We start from the raw sequence: 19,890 nt of genomic DNA, 5'->3' as shown, positions 1-19,890 counted from the left end.
ATGTGGATGAAATCGAGTGGGGGTGGAGAGAAGTGGGAGGAAGGAGAAAAGAATAATATGATGGATTGAGGAAATAGAAATGTAAAGGTATGGGGGGATGGGGAGGAAATGGTGTTGGCTTTGGCACATCTGTATTGTAATGCAATATGTGAAAACCAATAGAAAAAAGAGGAAAAAAAGAAAAATAAGATCTGCACTAGATTTATATCCTCTGTGGATTTTGGTACAGAGATAGACAGATGGGTAAGGTAGGGCAGATGATGCTAAAATTGCTTTGCAAACTCAGGGTTTGCATTCGTCATCCTCATTCTTTCCTTCTGGCCGTCTAGCCCCACCAGGTTCTACCCGATGTCCCGAAGAGTCCCTGACTACTATCCCCCCTACTCACCTCAGTACTCTGAAGATTACCAATACTACCCTCCTGGGGTGCGTCCCGACAGCATCTGCTCTATGCCTGCCTTTGAGCGCGTGAGCCCTCAGTGGACTGTCGACGACAAGCGCCACTCCTTCCGCAACAGCGGCTCCTACCAGCTGCGGGACTGGAAAGAGCAGCCAGGCTACGGCAGGCAGGACGTTCCCATCTGGATGTCAGGCCCGACCCGGCCACCCATGTACTATGACGAAATGGATGCCGCCTCAGGCTCCTTGCGCAGGATGTCCCTCCAGCCTCGCTCCCGGTCGGTCCCCCGCTCACCGAGCCAAGGCTCCTACACCCGAGCCAGAGTGTACTCCCCTGTCAGGTCGCCGAGTGCCCGCTTTGAAAGAGTGCCTCCCCGGAGTGAGGAGATTTATGCGGAGCCGACGACATACATGATGAGGCGATCGGTCAGTTCACCAAAGGTAACCCTCCCTCGCGGTCTCTGCTCCTACCCTCGGGGCTTCCTGCCACTCTTTGGGGGGGGTACTGAAGCTGTGCACTGAGGGAACATTAGCACAGTCTTAGTGACCTAATCGTTACCTGTGTTTGTATATGCTGTGTACTGAGACTGAAAAGTATTAGGAAGGGTGAGGGGAAATTACCATGGCAGGAGTGGGAAGGCACAATAGCTTTGATGAAGGTGAGGAGAGGCAGTCACGGGCAACATAGGTTTTTTCTGTTGAGGGCTGCATTTCCTCAATTGATTACGTGTTGTGGCTCATGTACCAGTGTTGGGCAGAGCCAGAACTGATGATGGCTGGAGCCAGAGACAAAACTTTTCTGGATTAACTCATCTGGAATGGAGACCCCCCTGCTTCCTCATGGTTTAGAATTCCCAGTTCAATGCATATCTAGTTAGAAGCAAGCCCCACTGAGTGTGATGGGGTTAGGTAAAGGTAAAGGTAAAGGGACCCCTGACCATTTGGTCCAGTCGTGGCCAACTCTGGGGTTGCGGCACTCATCTCGCTTTATTGGCCAAGGGAGCCAGCGTACAGCTTCCGGGTCATGTGGCCAGCATGACTAAGCCGTCTCTGGCGAACCAGAGCAGCACATGGAAATGCCGTTTACCTTCCCGCTGGAGTGGTACCTATTTATCTACTTGCACTTTGACGTGCTTTTGAACTGCTAGGTTGGCAGTGATGGGGTTACTTTCAAATAAATAAACAGAGAACTTTTTTTTAGTACCAGAGACCAATGCAGCCACTGCTCAGGAAGGGAAGTAAGAGTAATTCTTACCGATATATTATTTGGCAGGAGAAAAGTCTTTCCCCCAAGCCATACAACCAGAGGAGAAGTTTTTAAAACATACACATATAAAAGAAAGTACTACATGTTCCAGTTCTGTGTTCTGAAACAACACACACAGAGAAACACAAATGCCTGAAAAAGGGGGGAAATGGATAAAAAGCATGGATGGAAGAATGGGGCAGCTTCAGGAGTCAACAGAGGGGCACATAATATGAAGTCACAGGTTGCATGTTTTCCTAAGGCCACAGGTTGCTCACCTGTGAGCTAGAATAAAACCTTTATTCTTAATCTCTGACATGTCAGGGCTTCTTCTGGCCACTCAGCAGTCCGTAAATGCTCAGTCTGTTTTTATTTCACTTGTCCCAGAAATAAAAAATAAGGGTCTGGGCCAGACTCAGTTGAAACATGAGGTATAGGGGATTCAGAACTCCCAATTGAATTGAGGTACTGGAGTCGCATGTTCAGGCTAAACAGAACTGGCACGTTAGCTGTGCTGGGAGCACACAGTCAGCACGACATGTTGAAAAGGTTGCTGGTGAAACTTTAGAACATTCTTCATCGTGCAGACCAATATTAGTGAATATCAGGCAGAACTGAGGGTGAGAGCAGCCCAGGAACTGAGTGGCATTGGAGGTTCCAAGGGTAGGAGCCTGGGGAAAAACCTGCCCCTTCTTTTCCTCTTCTCCTAACAGAACTGTACTCCCAGCTTGTAGAACCAATTCCTCTTTTCCAAGAGCATCTTAGTTGTTCTCATGTCTAGGCCACAACTCCTTGGCCCTCCTACCATTGACCTGTCCCTCACCCTGACCAAATAACCCTGGGCATTTCCTTTGCCTTGCCTGTTGTCTACATTGTGGGCTGTGCCAACTGTTCCGTATTGTGGGGAAAGGTAGCGTGGACTATGGTCACCCTACAGTGATATGAGCCTTCTTCATGCATGTGTGTGGTTTCTTCTCTTTCCTCAGTATGATTATCTGGGTGACAGGAGGCCTGTCCCTGCAGGAATGTTCCCCTTCAACTATCCAGCATCCCCTACGGTCCACGACAAAATGGTATGTCCCATTGGCATCCCAGCATTCCACTAGGGATGCTGGGTTTCCTTCCCAAGGTTGGGATCTAATTCAGAGGTGGGGTGAAGGATGTTATTATGCAATGGGCAATTTCTTCCTGGACATGAAACCACTGTCCTGTAACAGCCATATTCTCTAGTGTTTCAGCCTACAGGGATATGTTAGCTGTGTGAGACCAGTCTGGATATGTAATGCACTGTGACTATGCAAACTGACAGATAATTCTGTTGAAGACAGGGCTGCCCTTTTTTGGCGGAGCAAGTGATTTATAGGCATGTGATTTATAGAGACAGTGAAACAGCTCCTGTTCACACATTCAGCCCCCAGTTTTTACATTCGGTGCTTCATTAGCATCCTGCAAGAGGAGTAGCATGTAATGTAAAATGGGTCCACCCACAGTTGCCCAGAAGAATCATCCATGTAATTCTCCTTTTTCCACAATTAATAAATAAAAAGGTGCAATCAGGAGTTAAAGCAGAGGCTTCATTTCATATCACAAGCTACATCTGCATGGCAGAAGGGAAGCCTCCATCCTGGCTTGCCCACCAGGCCACTGTGGAATATAAACTGAGGCACACTGCTCATTGCTGCTGCAAGCTTAACTCAAACATTTCTCTTTAGTGATCGTGAGCTGCTGTTCAGAGTTTGGACCTGGCATGTGATTTGAACTCTGTACCATTTTGCTCCCCTAAATCAGGGGTGGGGAACCTGTGGCCTTCCCAATGTTGTGAGACTCCCATGAACCTCGACCATTGTAGCCAGTGGCCCAGGGTTGATGGGAGCTTGAGTCCAAACAACTTCTGGAGGACCACAGGTTCCCAATCCTTGTCCTTAAATGAGCAGCACCTTGCCCATAGCTACAGTGGCAACCATAATGCAGGAAAGGGCTTCTTGGAAAAGCACATTTTTCCTCTGGGATTCCTCCCCTATTCCAAGGATGTATTGCTTTGGCAGCCCATAAAGAGGAAATGAAGAGAGCAAAAGCTGGGGCAGCAGCAGCTTCCACTGCCAGAGCTTGCATTCCTCCAGTGTAGTTCTGGGACAGTGCAAAATTGGGTGAGCTTGAAAAGGACATGCAGAAAGCCCTGTCCCCTGTTGCTGGCTGTCGTTTCTTTCAATGCTGTATTTTCCTCACTCCTTCTTGCTTCTCTCTTTTGTTTGGTTATTTCACTGCGGGGGCGGATCCATGTGGTGGGGGCAGAAACCACTGTGAGTGGGACTCTGCCAAGTGAAACTGCCAACTTCCATTTGCTCCATGCCAAGGTTCTTGACCCTGCCTGACACCTTTCACCTATGAGAGCAACCAGTAATTCCTGGACTGGATTAAGGTGCCCTGCGGAACAGATTCTAGTTGCACGGACTGTTGCACGCAGCTTCTCCCCTCACTCCCCCTGCCTTCTCACCAGCTATGCACACAAAGCGGATGCATGTGGCTGAACCAGGAGTGCACTGAGATGATCCTGGTATCACCAAGCACATCATGGACAGTCTCTCTCATAGCAGGCACTCTGTCCCCATCTCCAGCTGCTTTGGGGGGTGGGGCGAATATCTGGTGGCAGGAATAGATGTGGAATGTGGGCGCAGGATAGCTCCTTTGAAAGAGCAGTGCTAGCAGTCTGGACTCTTTGGCGATCACTCGTTGCTGAGCAAGATTGTCTACCATGAACACGGTCTTAGTGGTGTGTCCGTAGGTGACTGTGAAGGCCAATTCTGGACCCACACATCCTCCCACAGTGGGGACATAGGTTTCTGGGCGGGAGTTGATCACGTTGAGGATTTGCCAAATGTGCCTTCCTCTTAGCTCGTTTCTTCCCTTTGTCCTGAGTTCGTGCTTCTTCAAAGTCTACGATGCCTTTGGTAAAGGCTGTTCTCCAATTGGAGCACTCCAGCAATCTGGACACATATCTGTTAATTACAGACACAGAGCTCAGGCAGCCCAGGCCTGATAGTAAAGCTTCTGTGTGTTTAGAAAGAGACAAATCGTTTCCAAAACAGATCAAAATAATTTCTGTCTATATCTGAGAGGTAGTTTACCTGGGTCAAAAGCACACTGTTGGTGTCATGCTCGCAGAGAATAATGCACAGGAGCACCATTTTTGTAAGAGTCCCTTTGTATGGTGCTCCTAACTTTCTTGCCATGTGAAGAAGCTGTAGCTATGCTTGCTGTCTTGGGTGATAGCTCAGTCATAGAGCATCTGCTTTGCATGCAGAAGATCCTAGGTTCAATCCCTGACATCTCCAGGTTGTTCTGTGAGGGACCATGTCTGAAATCCTGGAGAGCCATTTCCAGTTAGCATAGATGGACTAATGGTCTGCCTTGGTATATGGCAGCTTCCTGTATGCCTGTATCTAGAATAGGTTGACCACCCCCAGCTTTTCCAGTGGAAATCCACATAGAGGCTGGGTAGAGATTGAGTAAAAGCCAATTTGCCTGACCCAAAGTGATGCCCCAGGAATGTAGACTGAGTAAATCTGTGCAGAGTTTGACATGTGCAGAATCCGCTGTTTGTTTCAGCACACTGCCAGCTTTAAGCTTAGCCAGTTTTTGCTGTACAGTTGCGAAGCTGTTGAAAGGGATGCTGAGCTTTTGGAAGAGGCCATATGCATGGAGCCAATAGCACAATCCCTTCTTCCCCTGCAGAACTCTGAATGGATGTGCTGAGCCCACGTTCTCAACATGCCAGCCTTGACATAAAGACTGTAGAGCAGTCACTGTGGACGAGAGAATTTCCACCTAATCCTAGGCTTTCAAAGCCAGGTGCCTTGCTGAGAAAAATGTGGGAGTGCTAACTGTGGGGACAAACTTTTTGGTAGCAAACTTTGCCTCTGCAGCAGGAGTGAATTAACAATTCTTATAGGCCTATGCCACCAATAAAACAGATTATAATAATGGCTTAATGGGTATTACGGGTGCTACATTGCAATGAAAAGTGAGCCCTGTTTGGAGCAAATGTGTGTGGGCTTCAAGTCAGAGGGGGCTTGTGCACAAGCTCCATTTCAGACCTTCCCATGTTGGCAGGAGGACTATAGCTCAGTGACAGAGCATCTGCTTTGCATGTAGAAGGTCTCAGGTTCAGTCCCCAGTATTTTCAGGTAGGACTGTCTGAAACCCTGCAGAGCTGTGCAGATAGAACAGAGGGCTTATCCACACTTACCTTTTGCCAGGCACAGGTGCTCACTTTAGCACTCCAGGGCCCAGCATTTTGTTATTATTTTTTGTCTCAAACTTTCCCCTTGAAATCCTGCTCCTTAAAACTGAATCAGAGCAAACACCAATTCAGGTTTTCTCTGACTAAGCTTTTTAAAGAGCAGGTTTTTGCAGGGAAAGTTCTGGAGCAGGAACGAAAAGGCACTGGGACACAGAGCTTTAAATCGTGGGCTGTGCCTGGAAAGAGTGGACGAAAGGTGTGTATAAGCCCTGTGCTAGATGGACCTGCAGCCTGACTCAGCAGAAGGCAGCTTCCTCATCTGGAAGGTCTGAGAAGGAACTCTGAGTACTTTCAGTTGAACATGCTGAGGATCCTCCTTCTCACTGCATGTGGGGAGGTCTGCAGTGAAGCCGGCGCATGTGGGACTGTTGGAGTGAGGCTTGTGTGTGTGCATGCCCCACCCCACCTTTAGCCCACAAGCGTTCAACCCAGAGACCCTCAAAGGGCTACATTCCTGTTGGAGGAGAGCATTAATATATTTTACCGGCTTGGTGGCCTACTCCAGTGGCCTGGAGGAAGGTAGCATGGCCCTCTTGTTAATCCACACCTGCCCAGCAGAAGGCGACACATGGTATGGGGACAGAGCACCGACTATATGAGAAACTGCCAGGATCTCCCATTGAGAGTCCCTCTAAGGCAGCCTTCCCCAACTGGCTGCCCTTGCAGATGTTGTGGATTACAACTCCCCGTTGTTGCAGTCTGAAACATCTGGAGGGCACCTGACTGGGGAAAGCTCCTCTAGGGAATATGTCCTGGGCTAAAAGGACCGCTGAGCAGCCATCACTCACCCCACCCACCTACCTCTTTTTGGAAAAAAACGCTTGTGAGGCTGACTGTTCCCTTTCCTGTCTGGGGAGCTCTGTGCCTCTCTCCAGCTAAGTCGCACCTAACTGCTTTTGCTTCTTCTTTGTTTTTGTTTGTTTTTGTGTTTCCATTTTGCCGCATGCCTAATGGCTCCTGATAGGATGAACTTTTAGACCTTCAGTTGCAAAGAAACCTAGAGTATTTGGATCAGCAGGTAGGCCAAGCTGGCTGTCTCCCTCTCACTGCTCCCACCACATTTTTGCCTCTTGTCCTGCAACCCCCGCTGCCCCCTCCCCAGCCGTGCTGTCAGGTCAGTGTTGCCTTTCCCTCTCCCCTTTACCCTTCCTCCTCCCCAACATCTGTCCCTCTCCTTCTCTTGGCATTGCGGCAGCTCTAGCGGGTCGATGTGGTTTGTTCCTTTCATCTTGTGGACAGTGACAGAGACGTGTGTGTGTGTGTGTGTGTGTGTGTGTGTGTGTGTGTGTGTAGGGATGAATTGGGGAGGGACAGCTGCTTTGCTTGCTTGGACATCTATGGATTCTGCTGCGCTGCAATTGCAGCCGTTATTATTGTCGTATTTGGTGACTGTTGTTGGATTTCTGTGCAATGTTCCACACTAGTCTGCAGGATGTAAGCAGGATCTAGGGCAGGAATCAACTCTGTTGATAAGAGTGTATTCATGACCCTAGAACTCTGGGTGGCAACCTGTGTGTGGGTTTGGTTTTTTTTAATGTGAACTGTATTTTGAATTTAGTTTGCACTCTGCCCACTGATTCATTCCATCCCAAGCAGGGTTATTTTAAATACATCACTCAGCGCTGCCACATCAGCACCCAATGCTCTCATGCAGTTGCTGGCAAGACCCGCTGGCACCAACGCCTGCTTTGTTCCCTCTCACTCTGGCCATCTTGCCTTCATGTTCCCCCAGCTGCTGGCTTATCTGGTGACAGTGGCTTGATCTGGGAAGTTGCCTGTGTGTGTGTGTGTGCAAATTTCCTACAGTGACATGGAGTGCCTGATGTAGCGTATGGCCCTAGGGCTTCGTGGGAAATAAAAGTGGCAGGTGGCTTTCATTCAAATATGGATCTTGTATCCAAAGAGCTAATGCATTTCATGTTGGTGGCAGAAGACTAAATATTTCTTAGTATTGGATAAATACTGAAGGAGTAACCTTAGAAAAATGGTATTGAAAATTATGGTTTGTGGCAGAATATTAAACTCATCCTTTGAAAGTAATGAGAAGCTGAGCCAATACAGAATATTTTTCTTTACTATCAGGTATGATTTTTATAAATGTGAATATGGGAAGATGAGTATCAATACAAAGAAATTGATAATGACAGAAACTTTGAAAAATGCCTGCATTACTGTTGAGCAGTAGATATTTCTCTTTGTATTTGGTTCATTGGTCATTGTTAAGTGTGCATTGTTAAGGTGTGCCACTGGATGACTGTGAAGCCACTCTGACAACTGTAGATCCACAAGGGAAATTGGAGTCTCCTATGGAGGAAGTCATGACGGTTTAAAGTGACTGATGTGGCTTTAAGTGTATAGTGCATATGGGGTCTTAGACTTTGCCTAAGCCATCTAAGTCAATCCATTACAACATATTGTGGCAGTAAACCCCATAGTTTAACTATGAGCTGTGTGAAGAAGTACTTTGGTATGTCCTGGATCTTCCAGTGTTTTGCTTCATTGACTGACCCCAGGTTCAAGAATGATGAGAGAGGCAGCAAAAAAAGCCTTCTTTCTATCCACACTATTAAGTTTTATACTCCTCTCTCATGTTTCCTGTTAATTTTTTTTCTAAACTAAAAAATCCTCCAATTATGTAACTTTTCCTCAAAGGAGAGTTTTTCCCTGCTCCAGAATGGAATGGGCAGCATTTCAGATAAAGCTTCCTTCAAAGTCCTGGCCTCCCACCTAGCAACCCAAATTTCTCTTCCAGGATCACATAATAACATTTCTCCTCAGTGTATATGCAGCATCCAGATTACGTGTGACAGGCAGACAAGTTACTGTGTGGTCCACATGCCCATCACAAACTCAACTACCTATGAGGCCAGTGATAAAAACTGCCACTAACAAGAGACCCCCCAGAAAAGTATCCTCCATATGATAGGATGACTGTTAGTCCCACAAAGAATGTGTCCCTCTTCGAGAATCATTTGCCTCTTCCTCAGATTGAAGTTTTTCTTCCCCAAGACCATGATTCTCCATTATAATGGAAGAGATGGCACTGTGTGAGTGGAATGCCATTATTACGTCTACCAACCTGCTCTGGCTCTCTCAAGTCAGATACTGGGACCTAAAGGGAACATACTTGTTCCCTGAGGACCAGGAAGTCCTTGCACTGAGCCCACACCCATGACCTCTGTCCAACATGCACATAGTTGCATGTGTGACATTCTGAACATCCCTGCTGGCTTTCTACCTGCATACTTGTTGCAGGATCATAGGATTAGGTAAAGAAAGTGGAAAGGGAGGGAGGCATACTATCTGATCTTTTCTCCATGTCTGTTCCCAACAAGAGTCTGGCTGATCAGGTGAAAAGGGTGGGGTGGGGTGTGTGTGACCCTGGTGCTTTCAGGTTCCATGGGTGCCTTGGGAGTAAGGCAAGTGAAGGTCCACATGACCTTTAAAGGTGCTGACCTTTAAAGCCCTAAACAGCCTCGGTCCTCTATACCTGAGGGAGCGTCTCCACCCCCATCATCCAGCCCGGACACTGAGGTCCAGTGCCGAGGGCCTTCTGACGGTTCCCTCGCTGCGAAAAGTGAGGTTACAGGGAACCAGGCAGAGGGCCTTCTCGGTAGTGGCGCTTGCCCTGTGGAATGCCCTCCCAGCAGATGTCAAGGCAATAAACAACTATTTTACTTTTAAAAGACAACTGAAGGCGGCCCTGTTTAGGAAAATTTTAAATGTCTGATGCTGTATTGTTTTAAATATTCGGTTGGAAGCCGCCCAGAGTGGGCGGGGTATAAAATAACAACAACAACAACAACAACAACAACAAAAACAACCACCACCACCTTTTGCCTATGAAACAGTTTGGGAGACTGATAATAGTTTGTCCATGAGTGGAAGTGAGTCCATGAGTTTTTTGTATGTGTCTGTGAATGTATCAAGTTTGCATATGGAGCCTTCCCAACCTGGTGCTCTGCAGATGTTTTGGCTGGGGCTGAATGGGAGTTGTAGTCCAAACCAGCTGTTGAGAAGCAGGTTGGGGAAAGCTGGTATATGACATTGCATACAAACTCAGCTATCTGACTCATTTAACCTTATCCAACTTTTGGATAGTCAAAACTGGGTTTCAGTTTGGGAAAGAACAGACCTGGGTGTTTTTTTAAAAAAATAAAATAAAATTATTCAGGTCAGGTACTTCATGTTTAAAAAACATGGACAAAACAGATGGTTAATCTGAGGTATTGAATAACTAAGCATCAGAATATATATGTATTTTGTGTGTAAGAATGCTTACGTATGTAAAGGTGTGCTAACCAGAAAGAATGGTTCAGTGTGCATGTGAAATGCGTGGGGCGGGCGCAGAAATCAATAATATAAAACCAGTTTTTACCATAATGGTTTTGTTAAAAAACAACAAACCCATGAATATAAAGCAGCTCAGTATACTGTGATAATTCAAATACCAAGCAACTAACCCAAACAGCCTTCCCCACAAGCTTTGCCTTGAGCTGAAACAATCTTTCATGCACATTTTGTCATGTTAAGGGACACTTGCTGACCTACCCTTAGAGAAACAGGAAAAGAAACCCCTTTTGGGAAAACATCAGCAGAGGAGATTAAGCTGGATTTTTTTATATATATAAAAACTGAAAATCTCATTGCAAGTGCTGATGGATGTCTGATGCTGGCCTGAAAAAGTCTGCATTTCAATAAGCAAGCCTGCTCCAGAGACAATCTCATTACATCTTTGGAGTCAGTAAATCCCCCATCAGTAGAGTAATCATGAAGATGTGCTTGTGTCTGTGTTGGACTGAAGCCACTGAGGAGGAGGCGGCACTTAAAAGTGCTCCGGGTTGGGCAGCCGTTGTTGATAGTAGGCTTTTCTCCCTATAAAAAGGGATTCTTCAAGGCTTTCCATTTCTTTCTGTTCCCCTTCTGACCCACAGAGAAAGACTGATTTAAAACAGCACAATGAAATGCAACATCAGAGCCCTATTTGTTTGTTATGCCCTGGTGCCTTCTGTTTGAAAGTGCACTTTGTGTGTGTGTGTGTTTAGAGAGAGCTATAACACCATCAGCTTCACTTGACTAATGGAGAAGTATGTCAGCCAAATATCATCTGACTCTTGGGATTTTTGTTTAAGCAACTGTTTTATTATTATTACTCCATTCCATAAAACCTTATGGAGTTGGAAGGAATTGCAAGATCTCTCTCTCACACACACACAGTAGTTTCGGGCACACATTTCTTCTTCCCGCCTTCTTCCAGAATCAATCTGTGTAACCTAGGCTACAGTGTGCTCTGAGCATGAAGGGGATGCACAGTGGAAGGAACTCTTCAAATCAAACAGCTCCAGATGATTCAAGCAAACAAAGGCACGAAAACCAAACAAACCCTGGATCATTAGCTAATGTGTAGTAGCCCTGGAGGGAGGGATTTATTATCAAGCCCAGATACGACAACCAGTGAGATTTTGTGCATGGACAAAATCTCAGGCGAAGGCCAGTCCATTGGATCAGCTGCCTCCTCCTTAGCTTGAGCATCACCAATTAGCTGGCTCTGCCTGCTGGTGGCTCTGGCTGCACCTACTGTTGGTCTCCTTGTCTTGGTCCCTACTAGTCCTAATGGGCACCAGCCTCCATTGGATAAAACCCATCCCTCCACTTCAAGTGTATCCTAATGAGGAAACTATGAATCCTCCTCTACCAGTCCTAAAATCCTGAAAAAGGGAGCAAAGCTGAGTCCCACCAGGAGCTAGAGGGGCTTATAGAGACTGGCTCAACTAGCCCTGCATGTCTGGGGAAGCGAGAAGAGGAGGGGCCTCTGGTCATCAAAGAAAGTGCTCCTGTTTAATAAGCAGAAGTAGCTGTTTGCTGAGTAAGCCCCCCCCCCCCCCCCAAGCTAGTGGTCTTTTTGTAGGTGCATTCTGCAAAGCGTTCTCAACACAATAATAGTGCATTAAAAGGTAAAGGGACCCCTGACCATTAGGTCCAGTTGTGACCGACTCTGGGGTTGCGGTGCTCATCTCGCTTTGTTGGCCAACGGAGCCGGCGTACAGCTTCCGGGTCATGTGGCCAGCATGACTAAGCCACTTCTGGCGAACCAGAGCAGCGCACGGAAATGCCATTTACCTTCCCGCCGGAGCGGTACCTATTTATCTACTTGCACCTTTGATGTGCTTTCGAACTGCTAGGTTGGCAGGAGCTGGGACTGAGCAACGGGAGCTCACCCTGCTGTGGGAATTTGAACCACCGACCTTCTGATTGGCAAGTCCTAGGCTCTGTGGTTTAACCCACAGCGCCACCTGCGTCCCTAGTGCATTAGCGATGAATTTATTCTGCTTTCATTTGTTCTTTGACGCTGCCCCCGTGCTACCACTTAATTGCTATCTGGAAGAGCTATAGGGCAACAAAAGCAGGAGGAAAATGAACCAGGGTGTTTGTTGTATAACAAGTTGCAGGATTTCAGTGGGAAATTACAGCATATGCACTGATCAGAAATGATGCAGGTGGACTGCCACAACACTTCTGCAGGCACAAACAGTGTTGAAAGTGGGACAGCCCTGGTATCATTATGATTTTGCTTATTCATTACATTTGCATCCCGCCTTTCCTCCAAGAAACTCAAGGTGGTGTATATAGTACTCCTCCTCCTTGTTTCATCCTCACAGCACCCTGCAAGGTAGATGAGGCTGAGAATGAGTAACTGGCCCAAGGTCTCCCAGTGAGCTTCATGGCCAGGTGGGGATTTGAACCCTGTTCTCCCAGGTCCTGGTCCAACACCTTAACCACCACGCCACACTGGCTCTCATTTGTGCTCTTAGGAGCGCAAATCATCATGAATGTGCAGTATGTATGTCTGGCGGGACCTGAAGTGAGGTACTAAGCCTCATTGGGATTTCAAAGCATTCAGAGGGAGGCCCAAACATATCTTCACTCAAAGTCTGTCTTTTGTATCAACAAGGTAAATCTTGTAAGTACAGCTCCACCCTATCCGTCATCCTATTGTTAAAGGCTGAAACTGATATGACGTGGGAGATCCATGATCAGATTTCCTGATCTATATATAAAATATCTCCCTTTAAATCATTTGTGGGTGGCTGTTTGGTAGGAGCAGTAGTACTGAGGGAGGGGGTGTTTAAACTTTTGATCTAAATCCCCCCCCCCCAAGCTGTTATTATTATGTCCCAAAATACAGTTTTGGATGGGTGTGTGATTAGGGAAATTGCATGGGGGTTGGGGGGGGGGTTGGGATGAAACATTATTTCCCCAGCACTGCTACTCCCCTGTGATGTGAATGGGCTAAGCAGAGGGTGTTATATATGATACACCCATGTGATATGCCTCTTTGGGAACTGTAGGGTGATGTTTTGCCCCAATCATTTCTTTTTAAAGTTTCATTGGCAAGCCCATTTGCATGGGAAAGGAGCAACTCCAGAAAAGTACATGGAGAATTTCCTCCATATGCAAATGGTAGTTAGATGAGTGTTTGTGAGAGTGTATCAAAACCATGTTTTGTTTGGAACTATGAGGGAAGGAGGAGGAGGACTCAATTCTTCCTCCTTGCACTCAGGCTTCGTTTCTTCATGATCCACCAAGTGCACATTAAATGCAGCCATGCAACTAGCATCACATCTTGTTTAGCCCAGTAATCACTCTGAACATTGATGTGCTTTTCAGTCCTGTGGACTTCCTTTGGGTGTGTCTTTGCCTTGTGACATCTGTTCTGAGGCACCGGTGTAGGTCTTAGGTCTTTTCAGATTTATGTGTTAGCGGTCACACGTGTTCAAGGCTGAGCTGCAGTGGCTGTGCCTCCGCTAGCATCTTGATGTTTTTCCTTCCTTGTCTGCCGCAGATGAGCGAGAGCGAGACTTTGATCAGTATGGTGAACAGAATGGTGGAGAGCTCTTCCCCTAGGGCTCAACTGTACATGCAAGTAAGACATCACAGCAGCTCTGCCATCAACCATGCCATTCCAGCTGCTTTTGCATGGCAGAACCATTCCCTAGTGTCACCCTTCTGCACCTCACATCCACATCCATTTGTGAGATGCCCATTCAACATCTCATTCTACAAATGGCATTTATACATGGAGCCCAGTAAGGCAACTGTGCCCTTGCCTGACAGTGATCCTAATTTCCTGAAGTCACTCAGAATCCACATCTTAACCCACAGGTTGGAGGTAGATGGGACCCTCAACATCTTAATCTCAGCTGCATCAGCAGCTCTGTGCCACCTTATGCCAACCTTTCTCTCTCTGTGTTCTCTGTAGATAAGATAATAAATGCATATATGGCTTAGGTTAAAACCTAAAACTTTCAGTTACGAACTGCTTGTCATGGCTTTTGGGGCTGGCGAAAAAAGCCTATCAATGGTTTGCGGGGGAAGACAAATTTTCCTCTTTCCTTTCGGGTATTACTTTTGCAAAATGTAGTGCACCCCTGGAAAATGGTTAGGTATTAATATTAGCATATGTGAGCCAAGACGCTGAAGCAAACCTTGTTTTTAGCGCCGATGCTTAGCATTGGAATTTGTGAAGTGGGGCACTTAAGTTTGCATTGGTATCTCTTGCTAAGGGTAGAGAGTCCTCTACCTTTTGCCCACACCCTTGCCCCAAAATAGTTTACTATAAAAATCTATGTGGATATTCTAGGATCTAGAATAGGATCTATCTAGGCTCCTACCCAAGGAACATATCCATGCATCAGATCTAGGGGGATGCTCCCTCCACAGTGGGAACGTCCACTGGGAAGCAGAATGATCAGCTTCTGTGCTTAATTTTATTAAAGGGTCATCAGTACCGAGCCCTGGAATTTAATTCAGAAATCAGTGTTGAGCTTCAGAACCCACTTATTGTAATTATTTGTATGTTTTAAACAGAGTTTATATATGTATATAGTTTTAATTCTATTAATTATCTAATTGGTTTTTTTAAATTATTGTCCCCCCCCCCCTCTAACTTTTAGCAATTCTTGTTTTTATCTGTAAGCCACCTTGAGTCCTGTCAGGGATAAAGGTGGGGTATAAAATAGATAATGATAATAATGACAACAGTCAAAGCCTTCCATATCAAGTGCTAGGTGTGTCTATTTTTGTAGGATCTCCATGTTGGCAAGAGAAGATAATGTCTCTGAGCCATGTGGTGAGCACCACTGGGACCAGTTCAATTGCATGTAGTCAGGATTATCAGTGTTCAGAAACTTCGTCTTCCTGGCAGGATTGGGATTCTTCATTTGGCCCATTAAGCAATACAGTCGGTGATATCATCATAAAAGCTGCATCTCATTGCCGTTGCAACAAGCCAACCACCATCCATTTATATCTCTAAAGCTTCAGTCATCATTTGGTCACCTTTATCACCAAAATGTACTTTCTGATGCATTTGCTACTCTTTATATTGTCCAGGCAGACTGTAGCAGAACAGGCTAATAATCACTGGTTAGATGAGATCCTTGACTAAGTTTGGGGATGAGTTCAGCACTGCCATTACCTGAATCTGAAAACAGAATGGCATGTTTGATGAGACATTGTACCTCCTATCTCCTGCTTTTTTCACAGCACTGTGCCAAATTACCCCAGAGAGTAAGGATATTCTGTCAGAAAAGTGCCACATAGCTAGAATTTGTCTAACTCCGGCTCCACCTGGGGGTGGTTTTCACCCCCTGAGAGAATGTTCCAACACAGTTTCACATTGGTGCCTCGTGAAGAGTAGTGGCCTGCACTTCTTACACATAGGAGCCAACTCCTAGGGACCAAGGTCCCTTCAGCCCCTCCCCCAATAATTTATATTTTTTACCCAATAAAATATTTGAGGGGGTCTGCTCACCCCTCCAGTTGATGGGCATTGCCATTCAAGTGGTGTACAAGTGGTGATCAATTAAGTGTAGCAGGGCTTACCCGCCTCTGCTCCCAATATTTTATTCAAGTTAGCACTGCTGTCTTAACATATCAGGGGACATATAAATATGGGATTAGCACAGATAAGGGATAGCTGGAAGTGACATGAAATCTATGCTTTCCTTTGTTGTTTCATAGGATCTGTTCAGTCTTATCGTTCTTCTCCTCGGGAAAATTGTGTCCCTACAGCATTGTGCCAAGTAATATAAAGCGGTCACTTACTGGGCAGAGCTTTAGCACCACCCAGGGCAAAACAGTGATCTTAAAGTTATAAAATCAGGCACTGAAGATACTCAGATACAATTACCATTCTACTTTCTTGCAGGCTGTGTAGCCTAGCAAAACCAAGCCCCTCCCTCTCTCCCTCCCTCTCTCTCTCTCTCACACACACACACACACACACCGCCCCCCCCTATGGTCATGTGACATCTGGCAAATTAGATTCTGAACAGGCATCTTTCCATTGCTTTTAGCTACACACACAGAAAACAGCAACCACTTCCTACTTTATAGGGGAAAAGGTATGGCTAGTGATTTAATGAACTCAGCAGTTATTGCTCAATTATTATTTTTGAGGAAAACGATGCAATCCAAAACATTGTCCATTACATTTCAAATAGGGCAGGATTTGAGTCAGCATTTAGATTTGATCCCATCTGGAATCAACAAGATTCACAAGGGGCCTCAGACAAAGATCTTTCCCGGTCCTATATGAGATACCACATATGAACCTGGGACCTTCTGCAGGCAAAATATAGAATCATAGAATAACGTGCCTTGCCACTGAGCTACATCTCTTTTGCCTAACAATGAAGGTGAGAACAGTGTTACAGGTGCTACTTAAATGGAGAGTGACATCTGTAGCATGGTACATCATGCTCACGGAAGAGACTTTTCTCATATCACCACTCTCTGTGTTAGAGGAGTTCCTGTTGATCAGGTTCTGCCAACTAGCAGTTAAGAACTTATTTTCTCTTGATGTATTATTGTAACATGGTAGCTTGCTTGATAATAATAAAACTCTGGTTCTGACGTGATGCTTTTCTTCTGTGCTGGATTGCATCAATTCTAATCAGTGCCCTCCTGTGATACTCGTACACCCCTTCTGGGTAAGTACTGCTGGATATATCACTGTTCCAGAGGGAAACAATGCAAAGCTGAGTTTTGGTTTTATGAATTCACACCAAAGGCCAATGCTCTAAAATGGCCACCTTTGACCTGGCTTTCTCTCTGCATTAGTTGTCCCGTCTGTAAAATAGTGGTTGCTCATAAGCAGGGGAGCTGGACATTGTGTGAAGAACCTCAAATCACAACACTACATGGCTGCAGCTTGTGAAATCTATTACCCTGGGCTTGTGCAGCTTTGAAATTCAAAGCAGGAAATAAACTGGGAATAAAACCAGAGGGTGGTGGCGTCTGACTATAATTCTGGATCAATGCAAAGTCTCAAGTTGAAAACAATACAGGATCCTTCCGTGCTCTTTTTGAAGTTTCTCTTTAATCCAGCCTCCCACTTATCCTGGCCTCTCTGTTTCCTGGGGACAGGACTCTGGTTACCTGTTCATCAGCCACCCTTTTATAGCAACATCCTAGACATTGGCCCCTGTTTGGCATGTAAAGATCTGCACTGCACATGAATAGCCAACACTGCTTTTAGGCATACAAACCCCAGCAAAAATTCTTTCTGGTCTTCCTTGTGTGCTATATACTAGCTCTGCATACATCTATTAACTAAGTGTGTGTTAGTAGATAACATGGAGCAGCTAACTTTTGGCCCATAGCAATTATCGCATTTAGGGGAACTCCCCCATCACCCTCCTGAATTCTGTGAGTGCCGGGCAGGCCGGGGGGAGGGGGAGGAGAGGTCACATATTTAAATCTATTCACAATTGCAGTTGCTGCGATTGTGAAGGTGAGCTGCTGTTTATGGTATGACTGGCCATGTGTAATTGCTTGGTGATCTGTAACGTAATGGAGGTTGCATGTCTAACATGCATGCATAGTAGAATAGCTGATTTGCTCATAATCTGAGCAACTGCCATTATATATATATTTGTTATAAACTTGACATCTGTGGGGATAGGAGAAAGAGCAATTCTATGCAGTTAGGAAAAGAGCAATTCTCTCACTACATTGTATGCAAGAGCTGCCTCCCTTGATGAGATGAAAGACAGCTGATTTTGAAAGATAGTGAGGAGTCTGCAGTCTAAGCTGGATAGATCCGTGGGAACCGAGAAGCAGAAACCCCCAGACCACAGTGATGGAAATGCTAGACAGTGTGTGCCTTTCCCTTCGGTTATTCTACCCAGTAAATGTTGCTTAATTAAAAAAGACTTGGTGAAAGAAAGTTGGGGCTTGAGCTGCAGGACCTGAAAACATGGAGGGCTTCCCACCCCTACGCACTAAGCAGAAGCAGCCTTGGATTTCCCCAGGGGCTTGTCATGACATGTCAACTTCAAAGGCGGAGAGAGCAGGAATGATTTGTTCCTGTTTTTGCAGGTGTCTCATTTCCCTGAAGCCTATAGAGAGTCGCTGCACACCTACAAGATAAGCGAGCAAGATACAGATGTAAGAGCACCTCCTCCCTCCCTCCCTCTTGCCTGTCTGCCTCTTCCATCCCCTCTTCCGCTGCCACCTCTCCATTCTCCACCCCTTGCAAGCTGTGCCTTCCCTCTCCATTTATCTTGACATCATTAAACAGGCATCTATTCTGCTAGGGGAGCTGCAAAGTCCCAAGCACTTGTGGTCGCCGTCGTTCACCAACCCCGGGCTGTCGCTTTTCCTGCCCCATTCTCACCCATTGTACTCTGGGTTTGTGTTTTCATGCTGGCATCATTGTTTGTGAGTCTGCCCTGCTCGGATTGTGCAGCCCCAGCAACCGAGGCTCTACTACCCGGAGGCCAGGTTGAGATCTGTTCAAAGCAGATGAATGCCTTCTGCTATGTGAACCAGGGTGGAGGACCTTTATCCAGCTCAAGGGCCACTTTTGCTTCTGAGCAACCTTCTGGGGGACACATGCCAGTGCTGGGTGAGAACAAAGGCAAAGGGTGGGTGGAGCAATGAATGCACATCTTTGGACAGCAGGCTAGTTCCTACACACTTGCATCTTTTTCCATTCACACTTGCAATAATCTTTATCAGTGTGCAATGACACATTCGGGGGGGGGGGGTGGACGCCCAAGTAGAGTGCAAGGCAGGGCCAGAAGGGATGTGGCTGAGGAGGGGATGTGACCTGGGAAGAGCCCAAGAGAGACTTAGAGGGCTACATTCACTTCCCCACCCCAGACTCTGCTATGAATCTTATATTTCGCCTTTCTTTTCTCTCTGTCCTCCATGAAAGAAGCTCCTGGGAAAGCTCTGTGAGCAAAACAAGGTGATGAGGGAACAGGAGAGGCTGGTGCAGCAACTTCGTGCAGAGAAGGTAAGGGGCGTGTATCGTAGCACACTTAATGCCATCGGCAAGCTGCTTTCTGATTTTTGGCCAACTTTCCAGAGGCTTTTTGAGGCTGGAACCTTATTGCATTTGCTAGGCTGTGGGCATCATCAAGAGGTTGTTATTTTTGTGGCAAATGTTTCCAGTTTCCCCAAAATAGGAGGCAGAGATGCTAAAAGTGGCCTTTGTAGCAGGAGTATTGCTCATAGAGGGCTGTATCCAACAAAGTCATCCTGTTGGTACAAAGACTTCTGCTGTACCTCTCTTCTGCCTGTGTGCCTCCCCAAATCTGCTTTCCCCCCAACCCTGCAGAGCAGGTCTGGGGGCAGGCACCTGAGGAGAGAAGTGGGAGAGGAAGTCCTATTGCACAGGCAGAAAGAAATTTCAGGAAAATGTCTTCATGCAACACCAGGTTCCTTCTTTCCAAGACTGTATGTGTGGTGGAGGTTATGGGGGGGGGGGGTGACCAAGTGACCTACATCTCTGAAAGCTGTGGAAGAAGGCATGTCTAGATATTCAGGCAGATGAGCAAGTCCAACTCAGCCTGCACCTGAACTTTCTAGCCTTCAACCCAGTTCAGTTGCAATAATGCTTTGTCCTACAGAACAAGTGATGGTTTTAGAAATA

The 19,890-nt window shown here is 46.3% G+C and overlaps 1 protein-coding gene across 28 annotated transcripts in view; it reads left to right on the top strand.

Annotated features, from left to right (window-relative positions):
- Nucleotides 1-19,890, top strand: part of PLEKHA6 (pleckstrin homology domain containing A6) — a 191,081-nt gene that overhangs the window by 140,625 nt on the left and 30,566 nt on the right. For 13 of the 28 annotated variants that reach the window (XM_028734233.2, XM_028734227.2, XM_077928972.1 and 10 more), the window contains 6 exons: nucleotides 330-840; nucleotides 2,632-2,718; nucleotides 6,910-6,963; nucleotides 13,789-13,869; nucleotides 18,330-18,398; nucleotides 19,171-19,251. In XM_028734233.2, coding sequence (XP_028590066.2) covers nucleotides 330-840; nucleotides 2,632-2,718; nucleotides 6,910-6,963; nucleotides 13,789-13,869; nucleotides 18,330-18,398; nucleotides 19,171-19,251 — 883 coding nt within the window. The remainder of the gene's footprint in view (nucleotides 1-329; nucleotides 841-2,631; nucleotides 2,719-6,909; nucleotides 6,964-13,788; nucleotides 13,870-18,329; nucleotides 18,399-19,170; nucleotides 19,252-19,890) is intronic. The other 15 variants (XM_028734240.2, XM_028734247.2, XM_028734252.2 and 12 more) reach the window with 13 other exon arrangements.

Source organism: Podarcis muralis, chromosome 5 (genome assembly GCF_964188315.1).
Source record: "Podarcis muralis chromosome 5, rPodMur119.hap1.1, whole genome shotgun sequence".
In the NCBI taxonomy this organism is placed as follows: domain Eukaryota; kingdom Metazoa; phylum Chordata; class Lepidosauria; order Squamata; family Lacertidae; genus Podarcis; species Podarcis muralis.
Note: the sequence above shows the minus strand (reverse complement) of the source record. Positions and strands in the feature narration are given on the sequence as shown.